The sequence below is a fragment of the Hemiscyllium ocellatum genome, chromosome 28 (assembly GCF_020745735.1).
Source record: "Hemiscyllium ocellatum isolate sHemOce1 chromosome 28, sHemOce1.pat.X.cur, whole genome shotgun sequence".
Lineage (NCBI taxonomy): Eukaryota > Metazoa > Chordata > Chondrichthyes > Orectolobiformes > Hemiscylliidae > Hemiscyllium > Hemiscyllium ocellatum.
The window spans coordinates 4,910,190-4,929,796 of NC_083428.1; the positions used below are offsets into that span (position 1 = coordinate 4,910,190).

General features: G+C 41.8%; 1 protein-coding gene across 1 annotated transcript in view; it reads left to right on the forward strand.

The window, feature by feature from the left end:
- The window catches only part of mau2 (MAU2 sister chromatid cohesion factor), a 59,137-nt gene extending 45,440 nt beyond the window's left edge, over positions 1-13,697 (forward strand). The window contains exons 18-19 of the mRNA XM_060846628.1: positions 6,170-6,297; positions 6,917-13,697. Of these exons, the coding sequence (XP_060702611.1) occupies positions 6,170-6,297; positions 6,917-6,991 (203 nt within the window). The 3' untranslated portion in view covers positions 6,992-13,697. The remainder of the gene's footprint in view (positions 1-6,169; positions 6,298-6,916) is intronic.
- The last annotated feature ends 5,910 nt before the right edge of the window (positions 13,698-19,607 follow it).

A 19,607-nucleotide genomic window follows, 5' to 3' on the forward strand; every position in this document is an offset into this window, starting at 1 on the left:
GATGCCTCTTAAATGTTGCAATTGTACCAGCTTCCACCACATCCTCTGGCAGCTCATTCCATGCACGTACCAACCTCTGCGTGAAAATGTTGTCCCTTAGGTCTCTTTTATATCTTTCCCCTCTCACCCTAAACCTATGCTCTCTAGTTCTGGACTCCCCCACCCAGGGAAAAGACTTTGACTATTTATCCTATCCATGCCCCTCAGAATTCCTTCCAACAGCTTCCCCACAACTGATATCAGGCTCACCGGTCTATAATTCTCTGGCTTGTCCATACCACCTTTTTTAAATAGCAGCATCACGTTTGCCAACCTCCAGTCTTCCGGCACCTCACCTGTGACTATCGATGATACAAATATCTCAGCAAGGGGCCCAGCAATCACTTGCCTAGCTTTCCACAGAGTTCTGGGTGCACCCGATCAGCTCCTGGGGATGTATCCACCTTTATGCATTTCAAGCCATCCAGCACTTCCTTCTCTGTAATGTGAACATTTTTCAAGATGTCACCATCCATTTCCCTACATTCTATATCTTCCTCTGAGAGGTTGAGTGATAGTAACACTATGATGACCCAGGAACTAGAAAATACATGTTACTTTGTTATGAAAGAGATCATTTTACCTCTGAAGAAATTTACGACATACAAAACTCTAATTAATAAATAGAAAAGTTGCATTCTTGAATGTGTGACAGATGAATGCACATTTGTGCTTGCTAGTGATGTCCCCACAAGCAACTAGCCAGCTGATTCTCACTGTATGGTCACTGGTGTGCTACTGGGAGTGGTTCGTAGAAGTGTACCTCCCCCAAATGTTGGATCTTTAGTGTGGGAGATGGGGCTTTTCTTTTGGTTTTCTGACTCTCTTAAAAAGTTGCAGACCCTCCGAATTGTAAATGTTTGTTTTACCAGTAAGTGCAGTCCTCCCACCTACCTCCTGGTGTCAGTAATCAGCCGTAGTTAGCAGCCATGCCACCCAGTGGTGCATGGCAATGATGTGCAAGTGACAACCATGAACTGATTCAAAACCATAAGGAAAACAACGTAACTGGCATTTATATGGCTCCATTAACGTAAAGTGTCTAAAAGTATGTCACGGCAGTATTATAAAGCAAAATAAAGAAATGTAAATTTATGCGCCTTAGTGGGAAGGTTACTTATTACTTGGAAGCTTTGAGTTTGGGTGAGGTAGAGGAACAAAGGGATCTAGGAGTGTAATTGCAAACAGCAATCATAAAATGTTTTATCACCGGTTAGCAAGGTCATTTAAAAATAATATAAAGAGAGTATGAGCATTTATTTCTAAATTGATCGAATTGGAAAGTAGGGATGAAGGAAATATTAACTTTGTATTGAAGCTTTGTTATACCACATTTACAGTACTGGGTGCAATTACCTTTGGCATATGAAAAGAATATAGAAGAACTGGCGATGGTGTAGAGAACATTCAGAAGCATGATTCAAGAATTGCTTAGGTATACTTACCAAGAAAGGATTGACAAGCTGTTTTCCTTGGGGGTGGGAGAGAGAAAAGGGTGAAGAGTAACCTAATAAAAGCCTTTCAAATTATTGAAGGTTTTAATCGAGAAAATGGCAAAAATGCTTCCTCAAACAGGAAAGAGCATAACTATAAAGGCTGTCGATATAAAATAGTCATTTAAAAAAAAATTCAATAGAGAATTGAAAAGAAATTTCTTTACCCAAAGAGTCATGCGAATAGGGGACTTGCTAGCATAGGCAAGAGATGGAGTGAATAATATTGATGCATTTAATGGGAAACTAGTCAAAATGTTTAAGGAAGAAGGAAAAAAGAGGTCACCACAGTACATTTAAATGAGAAAGAATGAGAGGAGGCATTACTGGACCATAAATACTGACATGGGGTATTTTGGCCAAATGGCCTGTTTCTGTGACACATATCCAATATAAAATTTGATAGTGAGCTACTAATGGGGCAGATGGCCAAAAGATTGGTTAGAGATGTTCGAGGGAGTCTTACAAGAAGTGGGGAAGTATAGGGATGGATTAGATTACTTACAGTGTGGAAACAGGTCCTTCGGCCCAACAAGTCCACACCGACCCGGCGAAGCGCAACCCACCCATGCCCCTACATTTACCCCTTACCTAACACTACGGGCAATTTAGCATGGCCAATTCACCTGACCCGCACATCTTTGGACTGTGGGAGGAAACCGGAGCACCCGGAGGAAACCCACGCAGACACGGGGAGAACGTGCAAACTCCACACAGTCAGTCGCCTGAGTCGGGAATTGAACCCGGGTCTCAGGCGCTGTGAGGCAGCAGTGCTAACCACTGTGCCACCGTGCCGCCCACTAAGGAATTCTGCAGCAAACTGTAAAATAAAAGGCACAATGCTGCAGACGTTGAACATAAGATATAAAACAATACAACACAGGAACAGGTCTTCAACCCACAATATTGTGCTGAACTTGGCACCAAATGAAACTAATCCCTTCTCCTACCCTTGGTCCCTATCCCTTCATTCCTTGTATTTTCATGTGCTTGTCTAAAAGTTTCTGAAATGCCCGTCTCATATCTGCCTCCAGCACTTCCCCTGGCAGCGCCTTCCAGACTCTTACCACTTTCTTTTAATTAAAAAAAAACTTGCCCTTCACATCTCCTTTGAACTTTCCCCCCCATCTCACCTTCAATGCTTGCTCCCTAGTTTTAGACGTTTAAACTCTCTGAAAAAGATTCTGGCCATCAACCCTTCAATGCATTTCATAATTTTATGAGCTTTTATCAAGTCTCCCCTCAGCCTCCGCCACTCCAGAGAAAACACAGTTTTTCTAGTCTCTCCATCTAGCTCATACTCTCTAATCCTGGCAGCACCCTGGTGAATCTCTTCTGCACCCTCTCCAAAACCTCCCCATCTTTCCTGTAATATGGCGAGCAGATTTGAACGCCATGTAAAATCTGAACATCTGTAGTAAAAAGAATGTTGGAAATATTCAGGCCTCGTAGAATCTGTGGAGAAAGGCTCAATTAGAGTTTGTAGTCAATGACCTCTTGTCAAGAATTATAAATTGTAGTGCTGCATTGAGTTGTTGGGGATTAACTATGTTCAAGGTTAGACCAGTACATAACACTGAAATATTTCACTCGTTGAAGGGCAGCAAAGTTGCTTGTTCAGATGTCGACCAAGATGAAGATATATTTGCTTCAAAGACCAAGAAAAAATTCTTTCCAAGCCCTTTTATTGGAGAAAGTCAGAAGTCACATGATACCAGTTGTCAGATGAACTTCACCTGATGAAGGAGCAGCACACCAACAGCTTGTGATTTCAAATAAACCTGCTGGACTATAACTTGGTGTCATGTGACTTATGACTTTGTCCACCCCAGTCCAACACTTGCACCTCCACATCATGGCATTTATTGGAGAGCAGTTGATGAGTTGCCTGTCAGTTAATGTCTGATCATTAATTTTAAGGAAACATTCCATTTTATGTTCATTGTTCCAAATAATGAGTAGGTACTGAGATCCTGACGTTATCTGACCTGGGTGTGCTGGGCATGCAGACACTTAGTCGCACAATGTCTGAGATTATTGAATTGGCGACAGGTTGATCATCAAACTTAGAATCTGCTGCACTTGTTTCAGCTCGAATGCAAGTTATCCTTAGTATCCTGTACCTGCAGGGGGAGCTGTGACTCACTCGGTAGCACTCTTGCCTTTGAATGAGATGTTTATCCTTCAACTACCATCACAAAAGGTTGCTGTTGTCATTATCACAATGCCGTTCACTAACTAGTTTCCATGTTTCCTGCATTACATCAGTGGTTACCCTTCAAAAAGTATGTCCTTGGATGTAAAGTACTATATGACATCTTGAGATTATGAAAGGCATGAAATAAATGCAGGTCTTCCTTTTAATCTGATCTATGATGCCTCTCCAGTCATGTTTCCTTGAAGGGTTGTTCCACTAGATGTAATATGTCTTTGGTTATATTCATCCCAGTTGGCTGACTAATGGACTGGGCTGCGCTGTCTGACTCTGTGTTACTGGGAATATGTCCAGCTCCTTACAATGCGATAGCCGTTTTCACAAGAAAAAAAGTTAAACACTTCCTCAAAAAAGTGTTGGTGAGACAAAATTCATTGTCAAAGTTGTTTAGACTTGTTGAATTGAGAAGAAAAATATCAATGAACAGAATTCAGTGGAAATCTTAAGTGTGGCGATAGGCTGAGAGCTTCCAATCCACTTCAGTGAACTACCTCCTCTACTGTCACCAGAAACTAAAGCTTTGCCGTTGGCGATCTCATTCACATATGACTCTGCATTTCTGCTAGACCAGGCACTGCTTCTGCTCTTGACGGACACTTCATTCTGGATGATCGGAAAAATTCACTCAAACTTCTTTTTAAATCCCACACAGCCTTGTCCCCTCTTGTTCTCCCTGTCACTCGCTGGTTTCTAATCCACCTTAATTATGTGCTTTGATTTTCAAGATTTATGCCTTCTCTTTCCAATCCTAGCAATTTGGTTTGGCCTTCAGTCCCAGCAGCAACCTTTCGCCTCCTGACTGCTGTGCTGTCCCCCACTATAAGGAGACACAGATGTCAGCTGTCACTCAATGACATATATTTGTGTAACGTCTTTAATGGTGTAAGACTTGCCAAAACATTTCATAGAGGTGTGATTTCACATGAGAACTCATCAAAATTGTGACCAAAGTGGTTTGTTTTGAGGAGCACCTTAAGGAAATGAGAGGAAAGGGAATTTCAGAGTTTAAGGTCCAGGCAGCTGAAGTTTAGAGCCCCCTCAGTGCTGCCACTTTACTCCCTGGATTTGATGAGGCAGTGGTCTAGTGGTATTATCACTGGATTGGTCATTCAGAGACCCAGATAATGTTCTGGGGACCTGGGTTTGGGTCCTGCCACAGCAAATGGTGGAGTTTGAATTGAATAAATATCTTGACATTAAGAATCTAAATATGACCATGATTTAATCATCAATTGTCAAAAAACCCCAATTGGTTCACTAATGCCCTTTAGGGGGAAGGAAACTGCCATCCTTAACTGGTCTGGCCAACATGTAACTCTCAAGTCATAGCAATGTGGTTGACTCTTAACTGTCCTCTGGGCAATTAGGGATTGGCAATAAATGCTGCCTAGCTAGCAATGCCCTCATCCTGTAAATGAATAAAGAAAAAATTGAAAGTGTATTTCTTTGACCATGCCTGTGGGAAAAGAAGACAGATCAGCTTCACTGATGATATACTTGCCTTTGACTTCAAATGTTATGAGATCAGGCCCCATTCTTAAACTTGAGGTTGTATCCTTGGCTAATTATGCCAGTGTAATACTGTTCAGGTCAGTATTCTTTCAATGACGTTTTAACCCAAGGCTTTGTTACTGAAGGTACACAGAACCTGCAGCAAGGAGATAGCCATTCAGCTCATCATATCTGACCCAGCTCTTTCAAAGAGATAGCCACTGTCACCATAGCCCTGCGTTTGTTTTTCTTTTGAGTTATTTATCCAATTCTCTTTCAAAACTTACTATTGAACCTGTTTCCATCACCCTGTCAGGCAGTGTATCTCAGATATCATAATCTGCTGTATGTAAAGAAAAACAAATCTCCTCATCACCTGTCTAGTTGTTTTGACAATAATTGGTTTTGTGTCATCTGGTTAGTGACTTTTTTGCTAATGAAACTAGAGGAATATGGTCAAATTATCTAGTTAGAAGTAAAATATTGTGAATGCTGGTGATCTGAAATGAAAACAAAGTGTGAGAAACTCAGCAGGTCTGGCTGCGTCAGTGGAGAGAGAAAGTAAATGTTTCAGGTCAATTTGAAACCAGACCCAGTTCTGAAAATAAGACACATTTGAATTGAAATATTACCTTTGTTTCTCTCTCCACTGCCTCCACCGCCTCCACCAGACATGCTGAGTTTCTCCAGCACTTTTTTTAACCTGAGTTAACAATTTGAACATCTCCAATTAATAAAATTAATTCTGTAACTTCTCCTCTACCTGTGCAGGGTCTCTTGAGCTCCTCTAAAGTGCTGTAGAAGTTGGGAGAAAGGTGCCCTGAGTTACACCATTTCCTTAATTTAATAATGAATAGTAGCTGCTCCTTTAGGCTAAGCAGCACTGTTGTCCAGCAATAATTTTTCTTAAGTGTTGTTATCCTCCTCTTAGATCTGAACAAAGCTTGCGGGAACAGTATAGAAGCTCATGAAGCAGCTCAGATGCATCAGAATTTTTCTCAACAGCTTCTCAATGACCACATAGAGGCCTGTAGTCTTCCCGAACACAACCTGATCAACGTAAGTACAGTCATCCCGAACACAATCTAGTCAACGTGTAAATGCTTACCCTGACATGATCTCTTTGAACAGTCCCATGAGGGTGCTTAAAATGCACCCAAGAAAGTAGGCAAATTGATCATTCACAATTGTGCTTCCTTTGGTGTAGTCAGCTAATTAAGCATACAGAGTTAAACGTGATCAAGCACCACACGTTATGATTTAGTAACCAACATTTAATTCTGCTGTATCCAATTTCCTACAAACAAAGCTGGCCCATAACACTGTTTAGTTTCCTTTTTAATTGTGGGTACATATATCTAAACACACATATATGGTGGTATAGTTGTAGCACTAGGATACAGTACTGGTGGGTATAGATCTATGCCTATAAAACACTGGATCAGGGTGTAGTATTGATAATGCATGTTGTTTACTGCCATTTAAAGAGAACTGGAGAAATGTTAAAGAAGCATAATAAACAATGTTAAAGAATTTCTTTAAATATAGTTGCATAATATATTTACTATATTAGAGATGCCTGACAAATGTTACACTCGTTTGAGGAACGAGGTAACATTAGAGAAGCTGTTGGAATTCCTGAGCTTCAGTTACTTGCAAAATATATTTTGTTTTCCAGTGGACGGATGGACCTCTTCCTGTACAGTTTCAAGCTCAGAATGGACCCACCACTAGCCTCGCCAGCCTGCTATGAACAGAACTGAATATGTCAAGCAGTGACACCTCAGTGTAGCTCAAACCAACTGAGAAGGGGTTTTGAAATCAGCATCCCATTCATTGTTGGTCAGGTCAGGCAGGAGACAGAACAAGAGAGTGTATCTGTGAGCAGCACTGTGGATACTTTTCAGCCTTTAACCTGCTTTACTCTGGGTGTTGAGGAGTTTGATGCAAAGGAAAGTTTGGGCTGCAGGATGTCAGCTGGGATTATCCTGCTGTCCTTATGCCAATCCCTTTCATTGAAAAATATGTTCGTAATTTGCTGAATTCTGTATTCTCAACTATCCTGTTTCTCCAGTGATTTGAAAAGTTTCCTTTTGGGGAGAGTTTCCTTTTGAAGAGGAGACTTTGCTCCTTCTCCTGTTGTATGTTCTATGTCCCCCCTATCCTTATCCTCATTATCATGTCATTAAATGCTAACCCCTACTATTATCCCTAGTGATGCAGGTTGCCCTGGATATGGAAGGGGCACTTCAAAACTGCTCAGATTCTGAATGAATTAAGTGGTATCTTGTGGGTGAGGGGAGGTGTCGATTTTGTACATTTATAAATATAAGTTCAGTGGCTTGGTGCTATTTATGGCATTAGCAGTGTTCAGTGGTAACTTTTACGAAATGGCTGAGCCTACAGTCTAAGTGGGTTATAGGATCATGGAATCCAGAGTTGACTACGTCCATCTATAAAGTAGTGGCTGTGGAAACGTACTACAGCATCCCAATGATAGTGGTTTGGTTAAACTGGCTTGCTTTCTTCCTGCCCAAAGGTTCACCTGGATGTCTTTCCTCAGCTTTGAAGCTGTTTCACCAGGCGTCTCAGTTGTGGCAAACAAATAGCTCATCGTTCTCACCCAGTCTGACCCTCACAAGGAGGAATGGCTTGGCTTCTCCCACTGCTCCTCTTCCCGTTTTCATAATTCAAACTCTCCGAGCATGCACATCATACAGTGCAAGAGGAGACTTTGAATCTCAGTGCTGTAAATTCTCCTTTTATTTTGTTGTTTTTGTTTTTATTTTTAGTTTGTGTCCAAAGACAAGTCCTTTAGTTCTCAGATTGATTTTTTAAAAAAACATTAAGGGCAAGGGTCTTGGCCACCTCAATCATGTAGTGAGAAAATTCCCACAAAGCTAATCCTCTGCCCACATTCCCTGTTCCCACTCCTCCTCTTCCCCACTGGCTTCATCTTTCCCAAGTGTAGTCAGTGAAACATGCCCTGACACACACTACCAGCACCTGTGGCCATTTAAGGAAGGGTGTAACATGGAATAATGGGAACCATCTAATGCAAAAATGTCAACCAACAAAAATATGATTTTAGCATGGACCGACAGTGTTCTTAAACAAAAGTTGGCATCTGCTGATAGATGTTGCAGTGCCGAGTTATAGGGCAGTAGTATTTCTGTTTTAATCCAAGTCACCAATGGCTTGTCTAAAGCAGCAACTAGTGCATCATAAATGGCTTAAATATCACTGAAGGAGGAAGAAACAAAAATCAGTTCCTGATATCTCTTCATTGATCCCAGTTGGAGTGTGTATACGTGATTACACTCAACATTGATTCAACTGCTTTATGATCAGTCATAACTTAATCTTAGAACGATCCTTCTTGTGTGGCCCTGAGTCGAATTCCACTCTGAATGCTGATCTTAGTAAATCCATATCCATTCGAGTGAGAGGAGATGACCCAGAACAGACAGGGCTCCTGTTCTGGATCTAAATTCACCAGGAAGTGCATGCATGAGAGCCTACATCAGTGCATTCGCCCTGAGATCATATCACAGGCAAGCAAATCTTCTGACACATGAAGAATGCCCATTTGGAGAAAGATATTGTTTGATTGGTCATTGCATACATCAGGAAAATTGGGAAGAAAGTTGGTTAAATACAGTAAGTAAGAAAATTGAATTCCTGACAACTGTTCCCTTTAAATGGGCAAATAGGAATGAGCATTGAAGGTGGAAGTTAACTCATGCTTTTGGGATTCCATATGGTGTGCGATCCTCTCATCCTGATATAGTAGCTGTGATGATGGCGGAGATAGTTCTAAGTGGACCTGTGAAAGGGTCACTGTGGCTGAAAGAGGCCACATAGTATCAGTGTGTACAGGCTGAAGTAGTTGGAAAGAGCAGGTGATTAGGCAGAAACTGAGGCAAGATATTAAAACAATTAAGCAAAACTTAAGCTCTTCCTCTTGACATTTGGTTGTACAGAACTTGATTATTGCTGGAAAAATGCAGTTTCTCAAACTTTTTTGTCTTGCGGTAATCAGAATAATTAGCAAGAGCATCAATTCATGCAGTATAAACATCGATTTTCCCCCCTGAATTGATATTCTTGTGAATTGTCCTGATGATGCAAGACAAAAATCTTTTTTTTCAGTAGTCTTCCTCTTGCTTTGATTGGTTTTGTTTATTTTAGCATATCCAAAGCCTCAGCGTTTTCTGGATGAGCACAATGTTTTTTAAGGTCTATGTGTTCTTAGAAATTTAGTAAATCCATATCAAGTAGCATTAGTGAAACAACAAAAAAGGACCCTATGTTTAAGTTCTTGGAGGGCATCATTTAGAAATTATTCCCTTTTTTAAACCAATGACTGGCATGGAAATGCCAAACTCCCCTGTGTGACCAGACTAGTGCCTCCTTGGTCCATGAGGTCCAATAGTTTCTTCAAATGTAAGTCAGATTTCTAAAGGGAATTTATAATTCTCAACTGTCCTGGGCATCAAATTCTTCTGCCAAACTTGTAACCACTGTACTCTCTCTGCCTGACCAGTGAACTTAACCTGCAGTCTTGCATTCTGATTGGCTACTGTCAAAGACTGTAAATTTAAGGGTTGTGTTGTTAACGCTAACAATATTTTGTACAGCTTGTGTTTCTTTTAAGAAATTATTGTATATATTTTATTCAGTGAGGTAATTGATTGAGCTAATCCCCTACTCCTGACCTTTTGGCCTTTGTAATTTATAAATTAGCAACTTTCTTCTTTGCATTAGGTTCTTGTAGACGTATAACAACATTGTAACATGCACATGTATACGTACATATGTACAATATATTGAACTGTCCTATAGTTCAACTGGCCAATAATCATTTTGGTTTTTTGCCTGGTAACATTTATCAACCTTGACAGAAATCTGGGCAATAATTTTATTGGATGCTGCAGAACAACTTAAGGCTGTTTTTTTTTTAAAAAAAAGTATTTCAACTTCCCTCCTCCTGAGGAGATCTGACTTTCATTGACAGACCACTTTCGGGAGCACTGAACACTTCATTGCTTTCTTCACTTCTGACTCTAGTTTGCAAATCCCAAAAGACCACTCATTTTTGATCAAAGTCCATGCTAAAGTATGACCTACCCTTGGTCACCTTTATTGGCTGGCCACCTGTCTTTCCTCCATGTTCTGGGTGTACGAGGGAAGGCTTCTACCAGGTAACCTTTCTTAACCAGTGTTTTCAGATCCACATCCAAAGATAAATTGATGGCCAGGAGAATTATATAATTGTATCTGTTTTCTGCATCTTCCAAGCATTGCCCTGTGCCCAAGAGTCCAAATGCAGCAATCAGTCACCCAGAGGACAAAGGACCTGCATCTCAGTCAACTGCCAGGGTGGAAGTGGTGTGGTTGTAATCTATCTTGATATCTTGAAGTACCCAACAGTGAATGCACGATTCATCAAGACTCCCCCACCTCTAATCATTGCTCCCAACAGATTAGGCGGACTGATCTTGATTGCAGCAGTAACAGTTATCCCTGCTCTGGTCACCCACCACCTTTGAAAATAATATCAGTTGATCTATAGCACTTTTTCAAAAGCAACACGGAGACACCGCTAACAGCAGGTGAGCTGCCTAAAAGCACTGGGGACCCAGATTTTGTGCATTCTTTGTTTTGAAGTGATGCACGTGTGTTATTGGACCCACATGGCCAGCGGCAAAGGGGCAACCATTTGAACTTGGTATCTGTAGAAAGTTGTGCCAGGCTGGTCAGAATGGGGGGGATGCCATCACTGAGGAGGTATTTTGGCTTTGTATTATACTCAGTGCCACAGGGTCACTAATATGCTGATTGTGCATCAATTGTTAAAACTGATTTTACTCTGGACTATTTTGTATCCTGGTATCATTTCAATATTTGATCAGTGGATCTTGTAACTGTAACAAATTGGCCATTTTTGTTTAAACACTTCTCACCCCTCGCTCCCCTTTTTTAAAAAAAGGCCGAGGTTGTAAACATGAAGTTTTTAAAAGATTTACGTATAAGCTATTCTTTATACCACACATATAAGGATATAAGCTGAGAGCAACACAAATAACATTACTTCTAAGTAGTTATACTAGTTACTGATAAGCCAACTATTGCTTTTGAACACCAGTAACTTGTCTAACTTGATGGCAGTTTTTGCATAATTTGAACAGTGTGTTTCTGAGATTCTATACGTATTGTGCTTCCAAGAGATGTCTTGACTTCTGGAGTACGTCAGGGCATTTCCTCTGGACCGATTACCTCATCTCAACCAGGACATGGTGATTGTCAAAACGGGACAGAGGTTTGTGTGCCCTAATCCTATGTGTGGTATAAATTTTTGAAACAGCGGTATTGAGCTGGAGAAGTGTTTAAACAACAAATCTAGCACTTGAATGCTTTGATACCTTGAGACTAAACTAAATAAATATTAACCTTGATGGGTATCAGATCTTAGGACAGCGCACGGTACGATTATGCAGAAACAAATATCCATGGTGAAGAATTAAATATTTTAAATAAATATATAGATTAGATAAAGAACTTTTTTTATATAATCGAGTTGCTGATCTTTCTTTGTCTTTTTATTAACACCATCTGCTCCCTGACTTGGCAGTATTTATGTTCTTCAGATCTAAGTGGATGTAATGCCATGCAAGTTTATTTCTGTCTGGCTGCATATATGGCTACGGTGATGGGGAGTTATGGGGCAGAAGGAAGGATATCCTACGCCAGTTCCACTAATATTGTACTTCACAGTCCCCTCACAGGGGAAAAACCTGGAAAATGCTCCCCCACAGTGTCGTCTTTGAAGACTCATCCCCTCTATACTCTGTTCACCACCTGTCAGTTTCTTTGCAGTCCATTTACCAATGGCTTGTCACTGTCAGAGATGTCTTACCCCCTCGTCAAGTGCTTACATCAGTGAGAAGCTACATAGATTAGGTAGACTCCATATTCGGGCTGCACTAAGTTAACAGAAGGCAGCTTGTCATCTACTCTGTTTGCTGTTTTAAAATAAGAAGGGGAGATGGGTGGTTTGCAAAGAAATAACCCAGGCTTCTCTTCCAATTGTTATCCAGCAGCGTCTGGTAGCAAATACAAAATTAGGTGATGACAGGGCTGTGCTCAGCTTGATGACTCCTGCAGTTGAGTAGCCAATCGCTTGCTGCTCAAACACACTTGAGCAATGGTACAGCTACAGAACAACATTATTACCCTTGCTGATTCAGTACCTGGGAAATCCATATTCTTGATGTGTATTTTTCTTTCTCATTCATTTCTTTCCTCCCTTTCTCATTCATAGTGTCTCTCTCTCTCCTTCCCTTTCAACACCAGCCCCCATCCACCATCACCAAACACCAGTCCTTCTACCTTTCCCTTGCACCCTCCTTCAGAATGTAGGACACAATTTCCCAAAGGGTTACTTTGGCATTACACTACCACTCTTACAGACTAGGAATATCTCTGGTTTGACCTGCAGCCTGTTCCAAGATCTTGGACATGCATGCCTGCAGATCAGTGAAACTCAATGACCCCTATCTGAGGGAGAGAAAGAGGTGGAATAATTATGCCAGCTAGGGCTCATGCACTCGCCCTGTTGTCCCCAGCAAGATATCTGTTTGGTGAGAACGGGACTGGGCTGTGTAAGATCTTCAGACCGACACTAACCATCTAGACAGCCACTTGTATGATGTGCTGGCAATGCGTAACAGCAACTGCCCCTATCTTTAGGCAATGAAGAGATGGAGACTCTTGGAAAGGAACACACCATCCTCCAAATGAAAAGAAAAATGGAGGAGATGAAGAAAAGATTTCTCCTCTGACTTTCTAAGAGTGAACGTATGTTCATCACAAACAAGAAACTGGATGGACAGTTGCGAGCGCTCACTGATTTCTAAATTCACCCTTCCCAGTATTTTGGGTGATTAATTTTTACAGTTCATAGAAACCAAGACAGTAACTACTACAATAAATTAATTTTTCCACTGTATGCAGCTCTTGTGTATATCGTTGTCAACTAGATATATTCATTTTCATTTCTCCAAATCTACTTTTTGTACAGACAATTCAAAGTATTTTTAATAAGATAATGTTTTAATATGTACTCTCATCATGTATTGGTGCACCAGTTTCTGTGTAATTGTTTCCTTGAGAATCAATGTAATTGCAGGTTTGTTAACACGTATGGTGTTATAGCATCACTGTACTTTTTGGAATAGTTTATTAGATGTTTAGATGTTTTGAGATGTAAAGGATTTCTCACTTCAGTGATCAAACATCACTGTGAAATGGGGAAAGCTCAGTTTGTAAATATGGATCTTTGTAAACAGAGCCTGCCTGTCGCTGTGTTTTTAGCTTTCTATTATGTTTGGAGTAACTTTGGTTTTTTTCTATATATCAGGGAATTTTTAAATAAATTCATAAATGTAAGCTTTTAATGAGCCTGTGCTGTTCTTCTCTGGGGTTTGACAACTCTTCTCGTCTCAGGAATAGGATTTTCTCTTATTTATTAGTTCCTTTTGTGCTTGAGCTTAGCTTTCAAATGTTGTGATGACTATTCCCCTGTGGAAGGCGTTGCCAGCATGTCTGAGCCTGTCCTCTTTTGACATCAGCTTTGTTCTTTATAGCGATCGTTTATTTGCCTCTGAGTGACTCTTGCATTTGTTAAGAGGAGCAGGTTGCTTGAAGTATTTGTAATTTCCTCACTGCTTGTCAGCAGTTGCTTTTAAAGCAGTGCATATACCTGAACATTTCACAGGTGACAATATTTGTCACAGCCACAGAAGGCATTAGGTCCAGGGGAGGGGAGGCATTGATATAGTGGTTATGTCACTAAACTAATAATCCCTCCAAGCTAGAGGTATGGGACATGAGTCTGAATCACCATGGCAGATAGCAAAATTTAATTTCAATTTTTAAAAAGTCTGGAATTTAAAAACTTGTTTCTTGTTCTAAAAACCCATCCAGTTCACTGATATTCAGGGAAGGAAATCTGTCCTTATCTAGCCTGACCTTCAAAACAATTTGGTTCAATTTTTACTGCCCACTGCTCAATTAGGGATGGGCAATGATTGGGGTGTAACCAGCCACACCCACAATACTATGACTACAAGCCTGATAAAGAAGTGACTTAAAAAAAAGGTTAACGTCAAGTGTACATGGTTCAGATGGCAGCAAATTGATGCGGGATCAAGCTGCTTACAATGTTTTGCCACTGCCCAAAGTGAATAGAACCTGGGCCGGTATGTATGACAGCAGATAAACCCAGCTGTCTGCACTTCCATTAGGCAGCTACATGTCATTTTTGTCTCACCTTGATCAGCCAATGATGCAATAGAACATGCCATGTGCTCAAAAATGTAAAAGTATTCAGCACAGATTATAGATCTGAGCTATTAACCCTGGCAAGGAAGTGGGAAGCCAGAGCAAGGGGTATGACCTTAATATTTAATCTAGGACAATGTCAGCAAACACCATGAAAAATCCTGGTAACCTGTTGTTCTCTCCCTAAATAGCTGTTGATGCTGGATATTGATTGGGAATGAAAACTGAGATTGATGAAAAAATATTTTCATCATATCAAGGAACATGGAGCTGGGCAGATAACGTTGTGGTTTGGGGGAAGCAATAGCATAGTGAAATTGTCACTGAACTAGTAATCCAGAGCCCCTTTGGATCTAAATCCTGAGGAATTTAACTTTAATTAATTAAATCTGGAATGGAAAACTAGTATTATTAATATTGAAATTAGATTATTAGAAACCTGACGTGTTTTGCTGATGTCCTTTAGGAGTGAATGTTTGCCTCCCTTGCCTGGTCTGGCCTGTGTGTGAATCCAGATCCACAGCAACATGGCTGATTCTAAACTGCCCTCTATACAATTAGGAAGGAGAATAGCCAGTGACACCCACATCCCATGATAACACTATGGTAGTAACAAAATTTGAGACTGCAGTAAAATATCTCTGCTAGATGGACTGTTGAGAATGTCACAAGAATCAAATGATTACAAAGTGGGAAATTTAATAGACTGATTCAAAATTTGAGTTTTTCCCAGAATAAATAAGGAGAAATATTCCACTCCAAGAGGGTAAGAAAGATTTTCAGTCAGCAGATAAGCCCATATTTATGGGGATGAAATGACGAGGAACTAAATTAAATAACAAGGATCTTTGCAGGTCTTCTCTAAAACATTATATTGAGCCACATGATGAGATGTGGGTGGCACGGTGGCTCAGTGATTAGCATCAGGGACTCTGGTTCGATTCCAGCTTTGGGTGACTTTCTGTGTGGAATTTGCACATTTTCCCTGTGTTTGCGTGGTTGTCCTCCCACAATCCAAACATGTGCAGGTTAGGTGGATTGGCTGTGCTAAATTGCATGTAGTGTTAGGTGCGTTAGTCAGGGGAAACGTAGAGAAAATAAGCGAATGGGTCTGGGTGGGTTACTCTTCGAAGGGTCAGTGTGGACGTGCTGGGCCGAATGGCCTGTTTCCACACTAGGGTTTCTATTCTAGGTAATGTTAGGTCAGATGACCAAAAACTCAGTTGAAAAGGTAGGCCTTAAAGAGCTGTAAGGTTATTCCAGATCTGAAGGTATGTCCACAATGCTTAGCACTAAAGATTATGGCTAAAGCACATCAGCTCCTGCCTCTTTTGGCCTTTTCCTATATCTTTGGTTCCCCTCATGTCTCCATCTCAGTCCTAACAATTCAGCAGTTGATCTGAGTAGAGAATTCCAAACTATTCATAATCCCCAGTGAAATAATTTCTTCTCAGTTCAGTTCTAAATGGCCAACCTCTTATGTTGAGTCAGTGACCCTGACCTGTAGATTCACCACAGGCCAGAAGCTGTCTTTAAGTCTACAAAGTCAAGCTATTCAACTTTTTATATATTTCACTAAGATCATACTTTGTTCTCCTCTGACATGCATGATATCAATATTTGCATTTATATAGTGCTTATCACAACCACTGGATATCTCAAAGTGCTTGATAGTGAAGTACTTTTGGTATGTCATGTAGAAACTCAGCTCACAGTAAACTTCCCCAAGAAGTGAGATGTGTTGCAGTGAGACCATGTAAAGTACTTGGTCCCTTATTCATTGGAGGCAGTGCAGAAGTTCACAGGTGTAGAGGAATTGTCTTACGAGCAAAGGCTAAACATGTTGGGACTCATTGGAGTTGAGAAGAATGAGGGGTGATCTCATTTTGACATAGTATTCTTAAGGGGCTTGACACGGTAAATGCTGAGAGGATGTTTCCCCTTATGGGAGGACCAGAGGGCGCACACTCAGAATTAAGGGATGCTAATTTAAGATGGAGATGAGGAAGAATTTCTTCTCTCAGAAGATTGAGTGTCTTTTGAACTCCTTGCCACAGAGCCGAGTGATGCAGAGTCCATATGTATATTTAAGGCTGAGACGGATTGATTCTTGTTCAGTTGGGGAATCAAGGGTTTTGGGAAAGGACAGAAAAGTATGTGAGGAATGTAGGCTCAGCCATGACCCTACTTAATTAGAAACAAAAAAACACTGCAGATGCTGGAATCCAAAGTGGACAAGCAAGAGGCTGGAAGAACACAGCAAGCCAGGCAACATCAGGAGGGGGAAAAGTCCCAACGCTTTGGGTATAACCCTCCCTCAGGAATGGAGCTGTGGGTAGAGGGAGCTACAGATAAAGAATGAGAGCAGAAAGGTGATGAGGTGGTGATAGGTGAATACAGGTGGTATGAACTGGTTGGTCAATAGGAGGAATGAATCGGAGGTTGGTAGCTAGAAGGAGGAGTCGTTTGGAGCGATGGAAGGGAGTAGGTGGGGCTGAAATGGGAGTTGGGATGGGTGGGAAGGTTATTTGAAATTGAAGAAGTTAATGTTGAGTCCTCTGGGCTGTAGGTTGTCCAAGTGGAAGGTGAGGTATTGTTCCTCCAAATTGTGGTTTGAACCACTGCGGCAATGGAGGAGACCAAGGATGGTCATGTCGGAGAGGGAGTGGGAAGGGGAATTGAAATGGGCGGTGACCAGAAGTTCAGGCTTGCCCTTACAGACCTAGCTGAAATGCTGGACAAAATATTCACTTAGTTTATGTTTGGTCTCCCTGATTGGGAGCACCAGAGACAGGAAACTAGATTGGAGCAGATGCAGGTGAATTTCAACTAAGATCTGAAGGTATATGGGCCAAAGGTGGATAAATGGAATACACAACCACAAAGTGCTGGAGAAACTCAGTAGGTCTGGCAGCATCTGTAGAGAGAAAATGGTTAACTTTTTGAATCCAGTTTCATAGAGATGTACAGCATGGAAACAGACCCTTCCAACTTGTCTATACCAACCAGATATCTTAACCTCTTACAGTCCCATTTCCCTGCACTTGGCCCATATCCTTCTAAACCCTTCCTATTCATATACCCATCCAGATACCTTTTAAATGTTGTCATTGTACCAGCCTCCACCACCACCTCTGGCAGCTCGGTCCTTACATGCACCACCCTCAGTGTGGAAAAAGTTGCCCCTCAGGTCCCTTTTAAACCTTTCCCCTCTCACCCTAAACCTATACCCTCTAGTTCTGAACTCCCCAACACCAGAGGAAAAACCTTGTCTATTTACCCTAACCATGCCCCTCAATTTTATAAACCTATATAGATCACCCTTCAGCCTCCAACACTCCAGGGAAAACAGCCCCAGCCTATTCAGCCTCTCCCTGTAGCTCAAATCCTCCAAATAAACTTGTTGGACTAGAAGCTGGTGTTGTGTGATTTTTAACTTTGTCCACCCCAGTCCAACACCAGCTCCTCCAAACCACGGCAACCCTGGCAACATCCTTGGCAACCTTTTCTGAACCTTTTCAAGTTTCCCAACATCCTGCCGATAGAAAAAAACCAGAATTGCACAATATTCCAAAAGTGGCCTAATATCCCCCATGACCTTTCAACTCCTATACTCAATGCTCTATCCAATAAAGAAAAGCAAACCAAACACCTTCTTCACTATCCTATCTACCTGTGACTGCAACTTCAAGGAACTAAGAACCTGCACTCCAAGCTGTCTTTGTTCAGCAACACTCCCCAGGATCTTACCATTAAGTGTATAATTCCTACCCTGACTTGCCTTCCCAAAATGGAGTACCTCTCATCTAAATGAAACTCCATCTACCACTCCTTAGCCCATTGGCCCATCTGATCAAGATCCCATTATACTCGGAGGTAACCATCTTCACTGTCCACTACACCTCCAATTTTGGTGTTATCTGCAAATTTACTAACTATATCTCCTATGTTCATATCTATATCATTTATATAAATGACAAAAAGCAATGGACCCAAGCACCGATCCTTGTGGCACACCACTAGTCACAGGCCTCCAGTCTGAAAAACAACCCTCCACCACCTCCCTCTATCTTCTACCTTCAAGCCAGTTCTGTATCCAAATGGCTAGTCCTTCCTATATTCCATGAGATCTAACCTTGCTAACCATTCTACCACGGGGAAACCTTGTTGAATGCCTTACTGAAGTCCAGATAGATCATGTACACCACTCTGCCCTCATCAATCCACAGTAATCAGCCATAATCTCATTGAATGGCCTATTCCTCTTCCAAAGGGGTCGACCATCCATTACCATGTAGTCCCAGGTCTGACCACCCGTTATTGTCTACTCCCAGGTCTGACTGTCCATTATGTACTCCTGGGTTTGACCATTTATCGTGTACTCCTGGGTTCTGGCCATCCATCGTGTACTCCTGGGTTCTGACCATCCGTCGTGTACGCTGGGTTCTGGCCATCCGTCGTGTACGCTGGGTTCTGGCCATCCGTCGTGTACTCCTGGGTTCTGACCATCCGTCATGTACACTGGGTTCTGGCCATCCATCATGTACACTGGGTTCTGGCCATCCGTCGTGTACACTGGGTTCTGGCCATCCGTCGTGTACTTCTGGGTTCTGGCCATCCGTCGTGTACGCTGGGTTCTGGCCATCCGTTGTGTACTTCTGGGTTCTGGCCATCCATCATGTACACTGGGTTCTGGCCATCCGTCGTGTACGCTGGGTTCTGGCCATCCGTCGTGTACTTCTGGGTTCTGGCCATCCATCGTGTACACTGGATTCTGGCCATCCGTCGTGTACGCTGGGTTCTGGCCATCCATCGTGTACGCTGGGTTCTGGCCATCCATCGTGTACGCTGGGTTCTGGCCATCCGTCATGAACGCTGGGTTCTGGCCATCCATCATGTACACTGGGATCTGGCCATCCATCGTGTACACTGGGTTCTGGCCATCCATCGTGTACGCTGGGATCTGGCCATCCATCGTGTACGCTGGGATCTGGCCATCCATGGTGTACGCTGGGTTCTGGCCA